Below are 20,910 nucleotides of genomic sequence, written 5' to 3' on the forward strand. Positions count from 1 at the left end.
AGGCAGCACCTCAAATCCCATGATTCATGGCGAGCGCGTTTAAAAGGCGAGGTTTCGGAGGCTTCATATGACATCGACGTGTATTATTTGTTGGCGCTATCGAACGAAGATGGGCTTGAGTTGTGCTGGCGAATGAGGAGGCTGCAGAGGACGGAACTAGCGTAGTGGACCCATCTGACGATGAGGCGGCGTTACTGTGGAAACAGCCGAACGTCGCCGTTATTATTTAAGAACATGTAATAATAGATATTACAGAAATGACTAATGAAATCTAAATGTGTATTTTAGTAATAGAAGTATTTCGATTTTTAAAGACGGTCATACTGTCATATTTTAGCACATTTTATGTATTTTGAGTGAAGTAATTATATTTTTCTTATTGAAAGTAAAATCCTGTAAATGTGGTCTTGACAATTCACAGCATACAATATTTTGCGATCTTAATTGATATTCTCTGCTTTGGCTCCCTGATATATTGTGCAAACTGCAGGTTTATTGGTGAATGGAGTTTAATGACCTACAGCTTTTTTTTTTGTTGAATACATACATCCATTTTCTGTACCTGCTTGTCCTAATTAGGATTAAGGGGGGTCTGGAACCTATCCCATGGGTGCAAGGACAGGGTGGCAGCCTACTGCAGGGCGCGCACGCACGCACACACACACACACACACACACACACACACACACACACACACACACACACACACACACACACACACACACACACACACACACACACACACACACACAGGTTTGTAATTATATCTTTGTGGGGACTCTCATTTCTATGGGGAAAACTCTAATCCCAACATGACGACCGTAACCCCTACCCAGCCCTAACCTTACCCATAGCTTACCAAACAAAATATGAGACTGTATAGGCATTTTTAGTTTTTAGATTGTATTCACAGACCTTTGTGGGGACCTGAAAAAATATGAAAATAACAGGTTTTTTTATAACATTGTGGGGTCCACAATGTAATATAAACCTAATTCACACGCACACACACACATCATTCACACCTACAGACAATTTGATAACTCCAATTAATGGAGGAATCCTCATGATGACACAGGGAGATGCAAAATCTACACACATGGAGCTGGGGCGGAACCTTGAACCCTGATCTCAGGGCTTACTCTTTGCTGAATACAAAGTAATTTAAAAAGCTGCACAATTATTTTTTTCCACATATTTATCTATAATGAAGAAAAACAAAGGCATGCACCTGAATTTCAAGATATGAGGAAAGATTTCATACATTAGAACTACAGAGAATGCAAATAGCTTAATATGCTCTCCCTGACTAAATTCACAGGGCCAAACTGCTGACCCAATGGCATGTCAGGCATTAGAGGTAGCCAGCAGACCTACTGCCTTTGAAATGCATATTACTCAAAGAAGTCAGACCCTCAGTGGAGTTGCTGGCTGTGGTGAGCTATGACAGGAGCAGTGAGCCTATAGTCTACACAGGAGTAAGGAGTTGGCAGTAGGAAGTAGGGGGTAGGGAGTAAGAGGTAGGGGGTAGAGAGTAGGGGGTAGGGAGGAGGGGATAGGGAGAAAGCAGTAAGGAGTAGGGGGTAGGGAGTAGGCAGTAGGGAGTAGGCAATAGGGAGTAGGGGGTAGGGAGTAGGCAGTAAGGAGTAGGGGGTAGGGAATAAGGAGTAGGGAGTAGGCAGTAAGGAGTAGGGGGTAGGGAGTAGGCAGTAAAGAGTAGGGGGTAGGAAGTAGGCAGTAAGGAGTAGGGGGTAGGGAATAAGGAGTAGGTAGTAAGGAGTAGGGGGTAGTGAATAAGGAGTAGAGGGTAGAGAGTAGGCAATAAGAAGTAGGGGGTAGGGAATAAGGAGTAGAGGGTAGGGAGTAGACAGTAAGGAGTAGGGGGTAGGGAATAAGGAGTAGGGGGTAGGAATAAGAAGTAGGGGGCATGGAGTAGGTGGTAGAGTGTAAGAGGAAGAGGCTAGGTCTCCTTTCACATTAGCAACAGCATCCCACACAGACCCACAAGTGCTTGGCTCATGTGGTACAGCAGCTGTGTTGCTATGAAGAAAAGCCAGCCACCAAACAGGGTCAGCAACCAGTGGTGGCCTAAGCTGTCAACCTCTCCTCCTGACCCAGTCCATACTGACAGCAGACATACAGAATATCCTGTCTTCGGGCTGTGTCTTCAGTTTCCTAGAGGCATGTTATTTGTTAGGATGATTGAATCCATGTCACTTATCTTCTCATTATATATCCAAAATAACTCATCTCAGGCAGACACACTGAAATTAATTAAACATTTCGGGCTGATGTGTCTCTTCCAGGGATCCTTCAGAATTTTTATAACTATGTTGTTGGTTTAACTTCAGTGTCACAAAAACTATTGAGTCAGCCAGCATTTGTGCATAGAAGCAACTTTTCCTAGAGGAAACTGCTCTCCAGATCTGTGTAATACACATTCAGGTCAGAAATACACATTTTACTCTTTTAAACTGTGTACTGTGTAAATTTGTTTCTATTACTTGTACTGTCTTTGTAGCGTGTCTGTTTTGCACTAAATGTATGTACCCTATGTATACGCAAGAATTTCCCTCTAGGATCAATACAGCTCATTTAATCTAATCTAAAAGTAGGAACAAAAATTCTTGGCTTATGTTCCACTAATGTCTATGCTTGTGAGAAAGTCAATTCTGACGTGAATTTTAAGAATTATTAGGACTTGTATAATAATTCATAGCTCCTCTCAAGATGTATTTTAATTAATTCAAGTTAGTAATTACACATGATACAGTCTCTCCAGTCCATTTTGCTTATGCTAGTTTTCCACAATCTCTATACCTTAGCGGTTTTAGTCCTTTCAGACAGTTGGCTGTCCCCCCCTTGCCATATGGTGACTTATTGTAGAACCTAATGGCCAAGGGTAGAAACTACCTTAAATATGCTCCTTGGAGCAGCACAGCTGTCAGTCGGTTGCTGAAGCTGCTCCTCTACTTGGCCAAGATGACCTGAGGAGAGTGGGGGTCATTCTCCAGTATAGCCAGTAGTTTCCTAAGGGTCTTCTGTTCCACCACAGTCTGTAGTGAGTCCAGAGTGACTCCCAGAACTGAGCCAGCTTTTTTGATTAGTTTGTTGACTTTTTTGGCATCATCGGTACTGATTCCATTGCCCCAACACACCAGCACATAAAAGACTGCACTGGCAACAACAGACTGGCAAGAGACATGTAGGACTGACCTGCATATTTGAACCTCAATTGTCAAACAGGAAAGTGGATGGAAACTCACAAAACACACAAAAGACCACACAACACTCCAACTTCATATTCCTGATATTTATAGGTGTTGGTATGTGTTTATATATACACTGTGTGTATATACATAATTTGCTTTCAAATTTCTTGAAATAGAACCATTTTAAATAATTTTTATGCATCATATTTCTGAGAGCGAATCCAGGGCCTACCATGAATAGCCATACTATTTAAAATTTCTCTTCAGTGTGCAAGACAGGAGGTAGAAACTAAAGGTCCATTTTAACTCTCCCAAGTTCAACCTGATTAAACCTGCAATCGTGCCTGTTCATGTTACTGAGAGCTGCTGCATGTTCAGTGACCACCAGCAGATGGCACTGTGTCCAAGAAGGAAGACCAGGTGTAGATTCACCGAAATCCAACGGTGACCCTTATCAAACAAAACGTCATTTTGTTGTACTCTTTGGATATTCATACTGACAACAAAAAAACCCTGCTCCTTCACAATGTAGTCCTGAAAATAATTACAGTCCAGTTGTGTTAGTATCCACATCCTGAAAACAGAGACCTTTCGCTGTCTGCTGTGGACTCCCTAAAGTCTACTTACATTTGTAAATACTTACTGCCACAGCCTTTGACTTCTGAGCAGACGTGCATTATGACACAAGGTGCCGCGCTATTAAGACAACAACAGACCTTTCCTCTACATAGCAACAGGACAACACATTTTCCTTTGATCGAGTGCTAGTAGAAAATATATATATATAAATATAAAACGTCACAACACATGCAGAATCATTCTAAACATAATGCAGTCCAACAGCAAACTGACTGGTACCAGGAAAACCAGAAATGGAGCATAGGATCAGGACTTCCATTGCATGGGTCCTCTTCAGATTTACAAAGCATGCATTCATAAAAGGAATTCAAGATATTTTATGTTCCAGACAGCCACATTTTAAAGTCATTCCCAAGGTGCAGATAGTAAACTGAGGTGTAAACTTTGCAGTTTGCGTTTCATTTTTTTTTTGGATTGTTGCTGAAGACTACCAAGACGCTACTTTTTCCTAATCTCCTTAGTAAATACCCAGGTGTATGACTGGTTGTAGGTTAAAGGCCAGCCGGGTGAACAGTTAATGTAATCTACAGCGGAGTGACCAGACCTGATGTGCAATGGGAGTCTTGTTACAGAAACTTACTCTTTGAGTAACATCAAACCATTCTCAGTACCCTACAATGAGAGTAGGGTCTCACCTGAAGAACCTTTAATTATAGGGGTACAACCTCAGCCACAAGGAAGCAACTGAACGACCAAGCCTCTTTGGCTTGGACTGATTAAAGTTTATGAAGTCATTTTAAATGATTAAAATGAATCTGAATATATAATAAATAGAAATAAAACATTTAAAAACAGAGAAAAAAACAAACTCTTTTACTCTAAAAAGAGTGACTTTCACCCCTGAAGCAGCTGAATAGGGATCCGTGGAAGTTAAAACCCCCAACAAATCATAAATACATCACTATAATAGGTTTAGTGGCTTATAGACACAGTTCACACAATATGCTGCAATTTTTCTTTGAATAAATGCTTCCTTGCATCCAGCGTGTCCACGCTGGAAGAATCCTACAGCTCCCTTTCGCCACTTAGGATAAAGGAGCATCCGTCACACGTGGAAGACGATGGTATTTGCGTCTGAGTGAGGGAATGACCCAGTCAGTTACAAAGCAGAAGTGCGTGGACAGCTTGGTTTCGTGTGCAACACAAGCTCCTGGTAGCCTGTCAGGTTTGAGGAGGAGGGGCAGAGGGCGTGGACACGGGCTGAGGTCAGGACAAGAAAGAGCACCACAGTAACTGGGAGAGGCCTAGTACATTCTCAAAGTCTGCAAGGATGACTGTCCGTTTTAGGCCTGCTCCCTGCTAATGAGTACTGTTAGAGAGTCGGTCTTCTTCTCCACTGAATGTCTTTTTCAAATGTCTTTGCCAGTGATTCATCCATCACTTCCATCAGCATAGCCTTGGCTACACGTCTTGCTCCCTCGACATCCCTGTCTCGTTCTCCAAGCCACTCTCTGTCTTTCCTAGTTTTTTGGCCAAGGTAAACATTGAGGGTGTGACATCCACACTGTCGCTTAAACACTTCCTCTGTCTGTCACCCCGTCGTTGTACCGCCTCGGCCCCTCTTGCCTGCCTCAAACCACCCTCCCCACTCCCGGGTCCTGAGGGCACGCCCCTCAAAGTGCAGACTCCACGTACAGTGTTCCTGAGGAGCTGTGTGGCCTAGAGAGTAGCCTGCGCAGGGAGGCTGCTGAGGACGAGCTCAGATCACCGCAGCTGCGCAGATGGATGCCCTCCAGCTGTGCCGGGTTGTTACGGCGACGATTGTGACGGCTGTCGCTATGGGAATGGTGGCCACGGTGATGCTGATGATACTGCTGACCCCTGCTGGACCCCCATGAGGTGCGCAGGACCTACGCAGCAGTGTGGAAACACCAATGTCACAAAGAGAACGGGGCTGTTATCCTCACCATCTATATCCTTCTACATACACGTGCTAATTTACCATTTTACATACATGCGCCTAATTTATTTCAATGACAGAAATTGTTTTAATTATTTAAATTTTTCCTGCTTTGTTCTACTGCAGTACACATTAATACATGAATTACACAAAGACAGTCTGCTTTTCCAACATCTGGAACCACATACGGGAAGCATGCTCACACTACACACATTTATCTTGCCACGTTAATTAAACCTTTATTCAGGCGAGAACCAGAAGCTCACCTGCTCGAACGGGTGACCTGCTACGCTGGCATCTCCGGGAGGCTTGCACTTCATTGCCTGTCCACCATTCCCAGCTTGATCACTAGGGGGTGCCAAATTGCGTTTGGAACGCTGAAGGAATCTGGCTACTAAGACCCTGGTCACCTGGCCGGAAAGAGAGGGGCAGCTGGGTGAGATTCCGGGCCGGACGGAGACGGGAGGCACAGTGGGCGTGTGCCGTTCTGAGCCCTGACCTTGAGGTCCCCGAGAGAGCGGGCGCAATCTTTGGGCAGCCGGAGGGACGTGGCGGGGGGCAGCTTGGAGGGCAGAGGCCCGTCTGTCGCTTTCATGCTCCCTTTCCTGGGGAGGGCACTGAAGATTGCCACTGAGGGCCTGGGCAGCAAGCAGGCCTCTGAAGATGGACCTAAGCGATGGGAGGCAGAGAAAGGCGAGAAAATGGAATGCGGGGAGGGGCATCTGGTACAGGAGTAACAGCAGGAATAAGGACCAAATTCGTCAGGCCGGTCCACTCACTTAACGGAGAGATGCACCGGAATACACGAATCCCATTAGAAACAGGCACATAATCAAATCAAACCATAATGACTGTGATGCCAGTCGACCAATCGGAAAAGAGGAGGGATGTGACCTCAGTAGCCTGCTCAGATGCACCTACCCAGAGAATGGTCACAGAAGCTCAAATGTGCCTCAGGACCACAGACAGATGCGTGTGACATTACACGCCCCCTGCACATCTGTAGCGATCTGCTCAAACACTGATTACGATGGACATCTGGGCATAAGCCACAGATCAGAACACAGCCGCTACAGCTGAAATATTCAATAAGCCACATGGGGCAGCGAGGTGCCGTAGCGGTTGGCACTGCTGTCTCACACCTCTAGCACTAAGCTGATGATGATTCGATTCTCCACCCCGGCTGCGTGTGTGTTGAGTTTGCATGTTCTCCCCGTGTCACTGTGGGGTTTCCTCTAGGTGCTCTGGATCCCCCTCACAGTCCAAAGACATGCTGAGGCTAATTGGAGTTGCTAAATTGCCCATAGCTGTGTTTGGTGTGTGACTGTGCCCGGCGATGGGTTGGTGCCCCATCCTGGGTTGTTCCTTGCCTCGCGCCCATAGCTTCTGGGATAGGCTCCGCCCCCCCCTACAACTCTGAACAGGATAATTGAGTATGGAATATGGAAGGATGGATAAATAAGCCAATAAGCAGTAGGCACTATAGGCCCTTAGAATTTCTGCCTCATTTGGCCTTGGGGGTCTAGTCACATGGTCTGCAAGGGTTATGTCTTGAGCCTACCAGTCTCAGAGGAGGTCTGTGACACCTCATCACTCACGCCTTTGCTGCCTGTCGAGCCGCTGAGGTCACCTGTGTGCGGGAAGAGAGGCAGTTGGGCGGAGCTCGTACTTCATGACATGCATGACGGCGGCAGATAGCTAGGGGGCGCTCTCTCTCGTACCCGTGTCAGTTGACGAGTTCAGGCCCGGTTCGCTGTGGGACCTCACCAGCGGACTGAGTGAGTCCCGGTCCCGGCGATTGCGGGCGGCCACACCGCGGCGGGGGGGCGGGGGCAGGAGTAGCGCCGGGGGGCCGTTGGCGTGGTCGGCCGTGGAGGTAGCGGAAGTGCCCATGGGCACGGAGGACGAGTCGGAGCTGTGACGGCTTGGCGTGCAGGGCCGCACGCGGATCTCCGGAATGGAGGAACGAGGGGAGCCGGAGACAGCCAGGAGCTCCAGCTGGGAGCAGCTACTGGCCAGAATGGCCTGGTGACGGAGGACAGGGGACCTGGGGGGGCAGGGACAGGGGTGGAGCAAAGAGGAGGAGAGCCTGGATCAACCCCACAACTGACAAAGCACAATGCCCATGGCAAAGGCAGTAACAGAGTCCAACCTGTAGGGGGCGTCAGCCGAGCTGCTGGGAGACGAGCAGGAGTTGGAGCGCTCGCCTCTGGAGAAGCGGTGGGGCGGCAGACAGACAATGGGGCTCTCGGGGAGCTGCTGCCCTTGGGGGGGGCAGTGGAAGCTGACGTACTCGCCACCATCTCCCCCAGCCCCGCCTCCGGCCCCGCCCACACGTGTCCTCATGGCCACTCCCACCTCCAGCAGGCAGGAATCCTCTGACGGGGAGCTGTCGTCGGGTATGTCCACAATCTCCGACATGAGGAGTGAGCCGCTGTCCATGGATACTGGGGGGGTGGGGGGGCAGGCTGGGGTCACAAAAGCAGGGCGGCCACCCTGCTTTCACTTTACCCCCCCCGCATGCAAATTAATCAGATTAATTAAAATTTAACCGAACGGATTCAACCTAAAATGAAAAAAATACAGAACAAACCAACCAAAACGAAACAAGAGATTAAAAAGCATCTACGTTACACAATGTTTTTAAAGATGCCATATTATGGATACGCAGGCTGAGTGATACTTCCCACCACAGACGAAAAACACAATCACTCACCCTCACCGCTGAACGCCGTTGATGTCCCCCTCTCGCCTGACAGCTCGGTCACATGGGTGTCGTACACCGTTGCCTAGCCAACCACAATTTAGTAAACCAATTACAGGACACCCAACTGATGACCAACCAAGGTTAAGATTATACTGTTTGTTATTAATGTATATTACAGCTGTCTAGCCTTGAAAGTGTTATAAATGCAGTGCTTTACATTATGTTAAAGCCTATGTACATGCTGCTCATGAATGTACTATGAAGGCATTATGAAGGCATTAATTCATGTAAACCATTACCGTAGCTTTAAATGTGAGGGAACTGGCATAAACAAGGCAGAAGGGACTTCAGAGGGCATTTCAAAGCAGAACCAATGGAAGAAAAGTGGGGAGATCATGTGACCAGTTCACATGGGATCTAAGGTAGGGGTGTGGGACCCAACCTGAGCCTGACTGGCCCTGACAGAGTTGGCTTTCAGGCCAGGTACGGGCCAGTTTGTTATGTATAGCTTTGGCTTTGGGTTGGGTTCAAAATTGTTGCTTTTAACGCTTGCTGGGTCCTTTACTCGTTTGCACTTTCCACCCAACTCTGAGGAGGGAGCCTGGGAATACAGACAGCAGGCGGTGGGGGGGATGGGGGCCTGCATGAGAAGCTCACCTGGCTGCCTGCCCGCTGCCCCATGACAGCCTCGTAGGGAGGGGGGCAATCAGTGGGATACAGCGGCACAGGACTCTCCATGGAGCCATTGTATGTGATACTGCAGGGGGAGACACACACACACACACAGGTTTGTAATTATATCTTTGTGGGGACTCTAATCCCAACATGACGACCTTAACCCCTACCCAGCCCTAACCTTACACATAAGTAACCAAACAAAATATGAGGCATTTAAAAATTTTTGATTGCATTCACAGATCTGTGTGGGGACCTGAAAAAAGGTCCCCACAACATCAAAATAACAGGTTATTATCTCCTTGCAGGGAACATTTGGTCCTCACAATGTAATATAAACATAATCCCCCCCCCAACAAAAAACTGCTTTCACTGAGCACAGTGTCAAAGGTGGGGCGGTGTTATCAAATGGGCCGCTAAGGGACCGTCTCGGTCAGCACACGGCAGGATGGGCCGCATGGCGGGCCTCTGCCTCTGGCTATCAGTTTACCAGAGCATCTCTGCCAAGCTGCTACCAGGTCCGTTCTGCAGTGCTGGCCCAAAAACCGCAGCCTGCGAGCAGGACAGCCCCCAGTGCGTCTGCCTCTGTGTGTGTGTATGAGAGGGTCTGTGTTCCAGTCTATGTGTGTGCGTCTGTGTGTGTGCGTGTGCGTTTTTGTAAGGATTACATTGTGAGGACCAGATTTCCCAACAATATGATAAAAATCTGCAACTTTTTACCTTGCAGGGACATTTTTTCAGTCTGTGTGTATGTGCATATATATGTGTATCTGTGTGTGTGTGTGTGTGTGTGTGTGCGCGCGCGCGCACACGCGCGTGCATGGGACCACCTCTGTGCGTCCGTCTCTGAGCTGCAGGTATACTCCGGGGGGTAATAAGGGGGGGGTGGAATCGGGGGCACAAACTCCTCAAAGTCCACAACGTTGGCGAGGAAGGCGTCTTGCGGGGTGGAGCACTCGGGATTCACCGAGCGAGAGCGGTGAGGCACCAGCTGAGCAGAGGGAGAGCAGCGTGAAGGAAAGGAACGACAGAGAGAGGAGAAGAGAACCACAGTGTCACCAAAAAAAAAACGGACAGCTCACGGTGCCTTACAGCGCCATGCTGACGGTGTTCTGAGCGAGTGTAAGCGTGCGTAGCTGTGCCCGGGCACACGGCTGGCGGATCCGGGCTCACCAAGTGCAGCAGGTCCAGCGAGAAGATGTGTATGCTGCAGGTAACCGTGGAGAGCGTGCAGATGATGGTGGACAGGATGCTGAGGCTGCAAGCGCTGAACAGCAGGTCCTAAGCGAGCACAGAGACCTCAGCTCGACCACTGAGCAGCTGAGCAATGAACGGCTGGCATCGCACGGGCGCTACGCACACCTTCAACTGGTGACGGACAGAGTGGCATTCGGCGTGCTGGTATAGGACCAAAGGGTCCGCCGTCATGGAGCAGGTGCCCCCCGTCTGGCAGCACCAGCATAAGCCTTTCTCCACCTGCAGAACGAGACCAAGCACGATTCAGGGCTCAAGAAGGACAGGCTGGGTGTGGAACGGAGAACCAAAGCAGACACATCTGTCTACATCAGTGTTTCCCAATCTGGCCCTTGGGAACCTGCAGAAACTCCACGTTTTTGCTCCCTCCTAGCTCCTGATAAGCACCCGACCACAGTAAATGTGTTCGATAGCAAATCCTAAACCGTCATGGCAGATGCTGCCTGTCTATGATGGCGTGATTCTCGTTATCTTTTGTTATTTCTTGTACTCATTTGGTCAGAGGGAAGCACACAATTAAGAATCTCATTTTATTGTAGTATGTACACATAAAAGTGATCTATAGAAACATATCTAGGTAAGAGGTTTTCAATTTCACAAGTGCAGTGTTTCCCGGGGTCAATAAAACACTTGTGCAAGTGCGTGTCTTCCTGTATGTGTGTCTGTCTGGCCGTGATGGGGAAACTGTACCTGGCAGGCTTGCAGGGACTTGACCATTTGTGCATTTTGGCAGGAGAGCATGGAACCCGCAAGGCTGAGGATGACACACACGGCCGACAGGAGCATGAACAGCGACACCTGCAGGACCGTGGAGGAAGAGCATGTGATGCTGCCAGAAGAAACACGGCCGATCTAAAAATAGAATGGTATTTATTCAGGTAACAGGGCTCCTGACAGCTCGTGCCAGGCGTGACTATGCAAACTAACGCACTTCCAACAGACGGAAAGAAGGATGGATTAAAGACTGACATCTAGATGAGCATGACACAAACCACAAGAGTTAGTGGTCTTCTCCAGGACACCACACCGACCAGTCCTGAGGCCACCACCTGGGTACAGACATTAAATGGGGGGAGGGGGGACATATAGACCAAGAGGTGAAGAAATATGGCGAGAGGAAAAAGGAAAAAGAAAGCACCACTGGGGTAAACATCATCATGTGACAGACACTTAACAGAGGGAAAATTTACAAGCCAGGGTCAGCTAAATTTAGCCTCACATGGAGTATTTTGACAGTGAATATTCTACATTATTAGGCTAAAGTGAGTGTCTTAAATGTATGGTTCAATACACTGGGAGTGAAACTTCACTTTTCTTGTAGTCTTACTCACTGTAAGAACATAAGAAGATTTGTTTTTTAATTTAGATTGAGAATACAGGGTATGACACCTAGTACCCGGATGATGTATACTCACGAAGAAGCCGGCCCAGAATGGGCAGGACTGCCGTACGCGTGGCGAGGACGTGAAGGCCAGGCTGGTGAAGCTGAACGCCAGGACCATGGCACCCAGGCCCAGGTGACACAAGCCCAGGTAGAGGAGGAGACGCGCCCCACCCCGGCCAGAGATTCCCCTGCGGCTCCCCGACACGGCCCTGGACCCCGAGGCTGAGGCCACGCTACTGGACTCGGACAAGGAGGGCATCCCGGCCCAGTTAGATCACTATGCAATGACTAGTCTAAGTGCAAAGGCTCTTAAAAGAGGAAATGCAGTGCAAGGAAGAATGACTTGAAAACCGGACAGCAGATCAAGACTTAACGAAGTGCACAAGTTAAGCTGACAGAGGAGCAGGAGAGCACGCCTGTAGCTGTAAATGATGCAGAAGCAGACTCCCAACATGAAGATATAGGCGCAGACAAAAACCTTCACGTACTTTCTGAACTCATCATTGACGTTTCTGGCTTTTATAACACAACTGCCACAGATAACCGGGACACCCGGAGTGAGCCGTAAGTACATGCAGGCGCGCACACGCACGCGCACACACTATTTCTGCTATATTCTAACGCAGGTTAGTTAAAACACATTATGATCAAGACAGAGTTCCGCTGTCGAGTTTACGACCATTATCCGCAGTGTCCGCTCACACTTACTACAGTGCATATTTACGTGACTATCCAGCCTGTATTTGTGACTGTCCTTCCCTCCTAGCACCTTAGCACTGCGGTACCGGGAGCAGCGCCCGGCCGTGTCAGCGGTGCTCAGACTCACGGCGGACGCGTTAGGCCTCCGGGTGGGCTGCCTTTTCTCCTCCGCGTCCCGGCATTTCAGCGCGTTAAAATTACGAAGCGATCACGCCGCCTCCGCCTATGAGATCCCGACCGCAACTTGGCGTGGGACGGCCCTGAGAGAAGGCGGAGGAGCGAGCCTGGGCATGTGGACAAAGTACGAAGGTTGTCTTCATTTAGATCCGACCCCTGAGCATCCCCGTTGTCTTCTTAAAAAGGGGGTGGTGTAAAATAATTAAACTGAGGTTTTACGTCCGGACATGTTGGATTTTAAGTTGCAATTGATTGAGAGAAAAAAATCTTCATGTGGTGAATTCAGATGTCTTAATATCGGATGATTTTCTGCTGATACATTGCTTTTGGATGTGTCTTTCCCCTGTTTCCTCCGTGGGAGTTTGGCGGAGGACTGCACACTCCCCCCTCCCCTCCCTGCAGCTGCCGCGCAGGTACTCGTCCTACCCTCTCTCGTGCATACATCCCCGACATGCACCTTACTGCGCCGTCCCCTACGTCATCATGGGGTTAGAGCATCGTGTTCGCACAAGCTCCGTGCATCCACATCAACGCCCTCCCCGCCTTTACTCACGCTCCCTCACTTTCCGCTGTATCTGCAGCACTTGCGCTTTCTACGCGTGCGCAGGCTGATGTACATTAAGATAAGTGGGTAAAAGGGATTCAAAATTGGAAACTGGCTGTAAGTGTAAAATGCCACGGGGGACGTGAGAGCCGCTCACCCCTCTCGCGCCATGCGGCTCAGGATGCGGCAGTCTTTTTTTCATCCGTGTTAGGTGCTGATGCTGCAAGGGAGGGGGTTGCCTGGTAACTGACTCCAAGGGCAACGAGAGACAGCCAATCAGACAGGATTTTAGATATGCACCTACAGGAAGTTCATAGTGGCTTGTTGTTGTTGTAGTTCATAAAATACAAATTAAATTTTTTGATATATTCAATTAAAATCATCACTAATCAGTTTAATATATTTTCTTTATGATTTTATTAATCCTATCACCTCCAATACAATGGAGTTAGCTCTGTAAGGAGAAGATATGGAACAAAACACTGTAATACCTGCTTCGAGTCAGCAGTCAATGCAACCGCACCTAGCCACACCATGCGCTGCCTCACAAGAAAACTAGTGGCACCTGTTGTCCATTTCTTAATTAATTAAAGGACGAAATAAGGACCATTTGTGTCCTTATTGCAGAGAAGCTGGATATCTGTATGCAAGTTGTCTGATCTGCTGATGTCACACCTGCTCCTGGTTCCCTAATCTGGTTCTTGAGCCTTCTCTGGGCTGGGTTCAGTTAGACCCCAGCCTTATTTTAGCAGAGCAGTGAGCAGCTTGTGGCATAGGCATCATTGCTGCTCTTGGAGCACAGGGCTCAGCCGGTTCTTGGTCAGAGGTTTGTTGTATGGAGTTGGTCTTTTTCCTTTGTGCTTGTCAGCTGCCAGCAGGCATTGGCTTGGGGGTCACGGTTCTTGTTGACTTACACCTTGTTTTGGGCTTCGTGACCAGTGCATACAAGGTGCGGAAAAGGTACACTCAGAAAAAACCAGCTTTGGTTTGGGGGTTTAACACACTGCAATGCTGGTTCGCTCAAGATGGGGAAGACTGGTAGAGTGTTTTATTTTAAACCTGATGTTTATTACAATCTTAACAGGATATCTCATATCAGTTGTGTTTTCAAAGTTTTCCAACAGCAGACATTCCAGAACTGACGAGCTGTGCTGCTGGTGTCCTGTTTTTGAGTGCTTTCCCCTTTTAGGTTCCTAGTTCTGGTCTTCAGCCATTTGCATCTGCCTTCTGCTTCACCTTATCTTGCTGCTGTTCAGCCAGTCAGTGGCCAAAATCCTCCTGGTTCACTGTTTCCAATGCTGGCACTGTTTTGTGAATGTTTCTGAACATTTTAACCTGTAATCTTGCATTCGGAGTTGTGATGGTTGGGGACATAGAGAGAAACTCCCTTTGCATAACGGGGCCCTGCATAGAAATACTATTAGTGTGAGGGTTTTTAATTGGGCAGTTTGCCCATTACTGATAGTATCATGGCGCAAGGGAGAACTAATTGTCTGGCGTAAATGTAAATGTAAAGCTAAATGTGCAACTTTCCTTTGTTGTTCAGTCTTCAGGAAAACCCCCCACTGTGACAGTCCTGGTGAAGTTCCAGGAATTCCTGGTTGAAGTCTGTGGACAAGGTTGCCGCTCTACCTCCTGTGATGCAACAACCCACCAGGGATCCGCCAATCAGCACCACAAAGGGAGCCAGTAACTGATTTCCTCGATCGGCCCCAAAGCTCCCTGTGAGGAATGCTAACGGCTCACAGCCGGCAGTTAATAATTGCCCCAAACGGTGGGCAGGACTGCCCTGCTCTGGGAAAGCTTAAGGCAGCACTGGAGAGAACGTCAGGGGAAAAAGTAAAGTGAGTATGTTACTTGTGCCTTTTTCTGTGCCTGCGGTTGGGTTGATATCTGAATTTATATCGCAGATTTAATGCTGCAAAAAAGATCAAGATTATCGATAATATCTAGATGCGTGATCATGAAGAACGTTTATATAGCTTATTTTGCAAGCAATGCATAGGTAATGTCATTTGTTAAAATTGCCCTTGAAACACTATCATAGCAGTGCACTTCACATCAATGTTTCCCAATCCTTTTGAAGGTCACTTAAGGTCATCCTCTGATTTATGAGGCACTGCCCGGATAAGTTGACAGTCATCTCTGACATTAGAAAGCTGCTTCTGCCCTCTGCCTGACTGGCTTTTGGTCATTGCCAGTGTCTCCTGCTTCACCTTGTTCTTGTGTACTGCTGTCTTAGAAACTTTGAGTCTGGAAGCAGGCTGCCTTTCAGTGTAGCCATCTGCCTGCAGAACCAGGATTATATGAGGATTTAAAAATGCAGATTTAAAAAAAATAGTGGTCTCTTAATTTTATTGGTTAAATAATCTTGCCTCTGCAGGGACAGTTGCCTGCACTGCCATGTCCCATGTCACCAAACTGGTGGAGGACATGAGTAGGAGGTGACAAAGATCCCTGCTGAGGATGACACTGAGGTATACCTCACTGCGTTAAAGCTGAACTGGACCCAAATCCTGGCTCCCTGCCTAACAAGGGGGGGGGCACGAGCTGTATGCCGCTTACTACCCTGGCTGGTGTCTGAAGATTATGATGCCCTGAAGACCTGAGATCGTGCTCAAATTGTGCTACATAACACCAGCCTGACCCCCCCCTGCCTCGGGGGGGGGGGGTCCCATGGAGGGCTCCCTACCCCTCGCCAGCGTACACGGAATGTGAGGATGACCTCTGCCGTTGTGTAAATCACAGTCCGGGTCTTCCCCAGCCTACCAGTGCCCCCACTACAGGGGTGAAACTGGCACGGCTGCACGGCCCCCCGAGAGACATGCCTGCAGTGCTGCTAAGGGGAATCACCCAAAAAAATGGTGACTACCCCTTACCCCACGGCAGCTGGCAATTATAGTTCAAATAGGCGATGAAGAGGTTAACAGGTAGGATGAGAACCCCCCCCCACCACTCCCACCATTGTCAGTAAGCCCTATTCAGACTTTTTCCAGCAGGGGTTCTTTGCAAATGAGTGACCACAGAACAATCACCTCAAACACTGCTGAGGAAAAGGTCAAAGGGAAGAAAAGGACGCCTGGTTGACTCCTGGACCATTACTTCCTGATTCACAGAGGCCTGCTGTATTACTCTAATTAGTCCTCCAGGGAGGAGCACCTTCAGCACAGGTCTACGTTGGGAGGAGGTCTACACAAAGAGAACCTCAACCCAGCCAGGACCCATGGGAGGTAGTTGACAGCTAGTGGGATGTGTACAGCAACTTCCCAGGCTTCAGCCATTTCATTCAATGCCACACTGTACTGCCCCCCGACTTGTCATATGGCAAAAGCCCAATTAGATCCTGGAGGCACAGGAACATGAAGTCAAGGTAGAGGGATTCATTTGAAGGTCTACAGTTAACACTAGAAGTTCCAGACTTTTCTAACCCTCCTTTAGCCAAGAGGTTGCTAACTGGCTACTCTTTTGGCTATCATTAGCATCAATTCATGTGTAAATGTGGTCATTACCTGAGCAATCTGCAGGGGAGGGGGGGGGGGGGGGGAGAGCTGCTAAAAGCAGAGAACTTCCTTTTGTGCCGAGGTGGATAAAATCTCACTGCACATAGCCTACTACTTCAGTGCCCTCAAGAATTCTGTGGTGTACGAACCTCCTCTCCAAGGAAAGAAAATGCAGAAAAGACTCACCACTCAGCAGGCCTTGGAAATGATCCTGAGTGAAGCAAACCCTTGTGACTCGGATGGAGAAGACATAGAACTTCAGCCGGATTCGGACTCAGAGCTGTCTGATCAGTCTTCAGGTTAAGTTTTATTTCATATTATTTCCCATTTCATTTCAAACAAGTAAGTGGAAAATACTAAAAAAGCAGAGCGGAGTGACAGAAATATCTACTCTGCCTTTTTTTTTATATTTTCCACTTTTTTGTTTGTGCACCTTAGCAGACATTCACTGCCATCTGAAGTGCAAGACATTTTTCTGCTTTAGTTGTATCTTTTTATTTAGGAAGATATTTCAGACATTATTCCGATACAGAGGAGGAATTATTATTAGTATCTATGCATGCATTTGTGATATCATTTGACTTTCCCATTGCTCACAATTTGAATTTGTTCACACTGCAGATGAGGAGACTGCTTCTCAACCTAAAAAGAGAGCTCGTTTGGGGACTGACCTGACAGAGACAGCGAAAGATGGCACAGTGTGCCGTGAAGAACAGGTGGGGACGCGTCTCCCTTTCACCCCAATAGAAGCGTACGCCGCAGATGGAGAGCCAACGGCTAAGGCCAGGAAAAGTATCTCGAGTCGCCTTCAGAGCTTCCTGTGTTTCATCACTCTTGACATGCTTCATAGCATTCAAGAATGGACTATTCAACATGCACAGCAAACAGAGCATGTTCATTGGTTCATGGCCCTCCCTGAACTAATGGCATTTATTGCAATTCATCTTGCGGGGGCTTACCAAGGTTCCATCACTACGTGACTGCTGGTCAGCAAACCTGGGAAACCCACAGATCATTGGAACTATGCCGCGAAACCGCTTCCAAGACATCATGCGACACCTTCGCTTTGATGACAGGTCCACCCGCAGTGATCGAGCAAAGACTAATAAGTTCGCTGCAATTTCCAGTGTGTGGGGATCATTTGTCACCAACTGCATCATGTCCTACAACCCTGGTCTACATATCACCGTTGATGTGGAGTACACTGTCCGCACAGGAACACGGCGCTGGCCAGTTGCCATGTTCTATAATATGACTGAGATGGCAGCAATGAATGCACATGTACTGTATCAAGCATGCACCGGGACGCGGGAAAGACGGGTGGACTTCCTGGTGGAGCTTGCAAGAGAGTTGGCTAGCTCTCATATGGCTGCGAAGAAGGCAAGAGGAGAACAATTGCTTCGGACACAACCCTCCACGCCCAGCCCTGGAAAAAGAGCCATGTGCCAGGTCAAACACCAATGCAAGAACAATCATGCCACTCTGCGAAGTGTTCACTGCTACAGATACACATGTGGTAAATGCAGACGGGAGATACCATGGCAGTGCCAGGATTGTGAGTGATTGCTGAAATGTACACACTCACTTTTTATTATTATTTGTAAATATGTGTACAAATGGTTGGTTATTTTGTACTGTTTTTATCAATAAATCTCAGCAACAAAGGAAAAAAACCCATGTGTGTTGATTTCTCCCTAAGATGGCAAAGTGAAACAAGTTTCCTTGAAGAGTCTCAGCATGGCCCCACCTTGTTTACATAACAAAAGCATCTGTTCACAGGTGATTAAGGATATTAGCTAAAAGCCTTCCAGCCCATCGGCTGTCCTGTGGGTTTTATAGGTAGAAAAGCCAAATGGCTGCTCTCTGGGACTGCTGCATCTAATTTTTTTCTTGGTAGAGAGGGGGGATGGAGGCCTGTGTCCCCGAATGGACTATTGAGTCAGATGCCCACTCCCAAAGATCCCTGATCTAAAAGTATTCAAGGCTACTCCATCCAAACGACGAATAGACAATGACATTTATTGCCACAAGGAGGCACTGTGAGTATTTGGTAATGCCTTTCGGGATCATGAACACACCTTCAGTTTTTCAATCATTCAAGAATCTTGGGACATGGTAAACCAGTCTTTTCATTCTGTATAGATGGCTTATCTGGCTGGTTGTTCTGAGCATGGTCTCCACATATGATTGGGTGACCAGATAATCCATGTCAGGGAGGACACTGAGCTAGGACAGGAATTATAAATTACCATTTTAATTAAACGGACCTGGATTTCACTTGAGCACTGAGCTCTTGCTGTGTGCCGATTGGTCAGTCTCCTAAAATCATGCATGTGTCACTAATGCTAATATGAAACGGCTGGATGAGTCTTTCAGTCAAGGAAACAAACCAATCAAAGCACAAGAAGAGCTGAACTATTTAGCTGAGCACAGGAGCCTTTCAATTTGAAAGTAGTTTGTAAAATCCGAAGTAGCTCAAAGTGTCCTCCCTGACATGGATTGTCTGGTCACCCTAACATATGAAGAGCAAATTTCCAAAACTCACTCGGTCCATTTTTTATTTTTATTTTTTTATAGTTTTTGAGATGAGACCGCCAACTGACCTAAAGTAAGGCTTCCTCATCGTTAGTCACTGTATCAGGAACCAAAACTCAATCCTCATGGAATCCAACCAAGAACTTTTCTTAAAATTTGCAAAATTTGAAAAAGTATGCAGATTTTTTCTCTAAAACATATGCTATGGACTGAGTGAGTTTTGAAAATTTGCTCTGCATACATCAAGTATCATAGCACCTTCCGGATAAACAGCTGTAGGTCAAGGCGGATGTTTATTGAATCGGACTGCTGATTCATACCATTAAGGACCAGACGGAGGGAGTGGTTCACCCACTTGTGGTCTTCAATGGAAGTGATGGGTGTTGGAGTTTGTTTCTGGCACACAGGCATCTCATCCATTTTTCCACCATAGACAGAGTGTGGTTCTTGATTCAAGACATTCAGCTTGAGAGTTACACCTGACTCTGTGATGACAATAAGATACTCGGACCAAAACATGTGCGCAAATGTTAACCTCACCCAGCCAGGTTTGGACAAGCCCAGATTGTTAACCATGCCCGTGTAACCATGGTTTCTTCTATAGTGCTGCAATCAAGTCATATTGAAAGCTGACAAGCAACATCCTGCAAACAGAAAGAGCCAGTCTAACAGGTCAGAAACGGTTGGAGACTAAATTGCAGTAGTAGCCCCATACATAATCACAAACTCCCAAGATAGTCAGAGCATATTAATGTTCCCATTATCATGAAGTAGGACTATTTGGGTAAATACACTTAATATAGAATTGGAGAATAATAGAATTGGATTTCTTTACATTAAAGTCAGAATTCAAATACAGTGGTACCTCAGAACTCGAACTTAATCCGTTCAGAACTCCGGATCGAATCCTAAAAAGTTCGAGTTCTGATCGAATTTTCCCCATAAGAAATAATGGAAAACCAATTAATTGGTTCCCGGCCCCAAAAAATTACACCTAAATATGTTTTTTTTTAGCATTTATACACAAAATGAACAGGATAAAACAAGAAGAGCATATACTGTACTAAACACATCTAAGCACATTTATCAAAACAGTAATTTGTAACAGTAAGAAAATAAATGTATCCAAACAATGTGTAAAGTAAAAAAAAAAAACCAATGTGTTCTACTCGTCCGCTCCTTCCGTGTGCCACGCCCCCTCGTTAACTCCGTGTGGAATCCCTGTGTGATCAGCTGTTTCTGGTTGTTGTCATTAGTCCCCTGTATTTAGTCCGCGTTTCAGTTTGTTTCCCCAGTCCGGTCATTGTATTGTCCGATTGCGTTTTGCCTGCCTTACCTGTAATTAAACCCCGTATTCCCCGATACCCTGACGTCTGCGCCTTTGTCTCCGTTCTGTCCCCACTCGGCACGACAACTTTATTATAATTAAATGTATTAATGGTTTATTATTAATATTAAAATAATTAGAAATCTATTTTTAAATGTATTTTATTATATAATAATAATTACTGTTACTGTCTATCATTGTCAATGTATTTTTACTGTCTAAATATATGTATTCAGCTAGTGTAAACATGCACAATGCTATCACAGCGACTGAGACTGAAGCGTTACCCTTTGTTTCCGCTGAGAGACGTGCGGTGTGACTCATTTCCCCACACGTACAAGTTATTTTAGGTCGGCG

General features: G+C 47.1%; 1 protein-coding gene and 1 long non-coding RNA gene across 2 annotated transcripts; one reads left to right on the forward strand and one right to left on the reverse strand.

The window, feature by feature from the left end:
- Window positions 1-3,313: 3,313 nt before the first annotated feature.
- On the reverse strand, window positions 3,314-12,544 carry fam189b (family with sequence similarity 189 member B). Its single transcript, XM_023806154.2, has 14 exons — window positions 11,803-12,544; window positions 11,380-11,436; window positions 11,078-11,185; window positions 10,496-10,609; window positions 10,307-10,414; window positions 9,964-10,124; window positions 9,116-9,215; window positions 8,468-8,540; window positions 7,904-8,198; window positions 7,473-7,798; window positions 7,313-7,381; window positions 6,251-6,420; window positions 6,018-6,161; window positions 3,314-5,701 (listed from the first exon to the last, which is right to left on the reverse strand). The coding sequence occupies exons 1-14, from the start codon at window positions 12,028-12,030 to the stop codon at window positions 5,465-5,467; spliced, it is 2,190 nt and encodes a 729-aa protein (XP_023661922.1). The 5' UTR covers window positions 12,031-12,544; the 3' UTR covers window positions 3,314-5,464.
- A 384-nt stretch (window positions 12,545-12,928) lies between these two features.
- On the forward strand, window positions 12,929-18,342 carry LOC111840858 (uncharacterized). The gene is made up of 4 exons (XR_002837531.2): window positions 12,929-13,060; window positions 14,738-15,035; window positions 16,853-16,990; window positions 17,313-18,342. It is a non-coding gene; the product is annotated as an uncharacterized lncRNA (long non-coding RNA).
- The last annotated feature ends 2,568 nt before the right edge of the window (window positions 18,343-20,910 follow it).

Source organism: Paramormyrops kingsleyae, chromosome 9 (genome assembly GCF_048594095.1).
Source record: "Paramormyrops kingsleyae isolate MSU_618 chromosome 9, PKINGS_0.4, whole genome shotgun sequence".
In the NCBI taxonomy this organism is placed as follows: Eukaryota; Metazoa; Chordata; class Actinopteri; order Osteoglossiformes; family Mormyridae; genus Paramormyrops; species Paramormyrops kingsleyae.

Coding starts and splice junctions, on each gene's coding strand:
- fam189b (XM_023806154.2), bottom strand. CDS start 12,030: ATGCCCTCCTTGTCCGAGTCCAGTAGCGTGGCCTCAGCCTCGGGGTCC. Junction 10,610..11,077: donor AGTCCCTGCAAGCCTGCCAG/GTACAGTTTCCC, acceptor CTCGTTCTGCAG/GTGGAGAAAGGCTTATGCTG. Junction 6,162..6,250: donor GCTCTCTCGGGGACCTCAAG/GTCAGGGCTCAG, acceptor CTTTCCGGCCAG/GTGACCAGGGTCTTAGTAGC.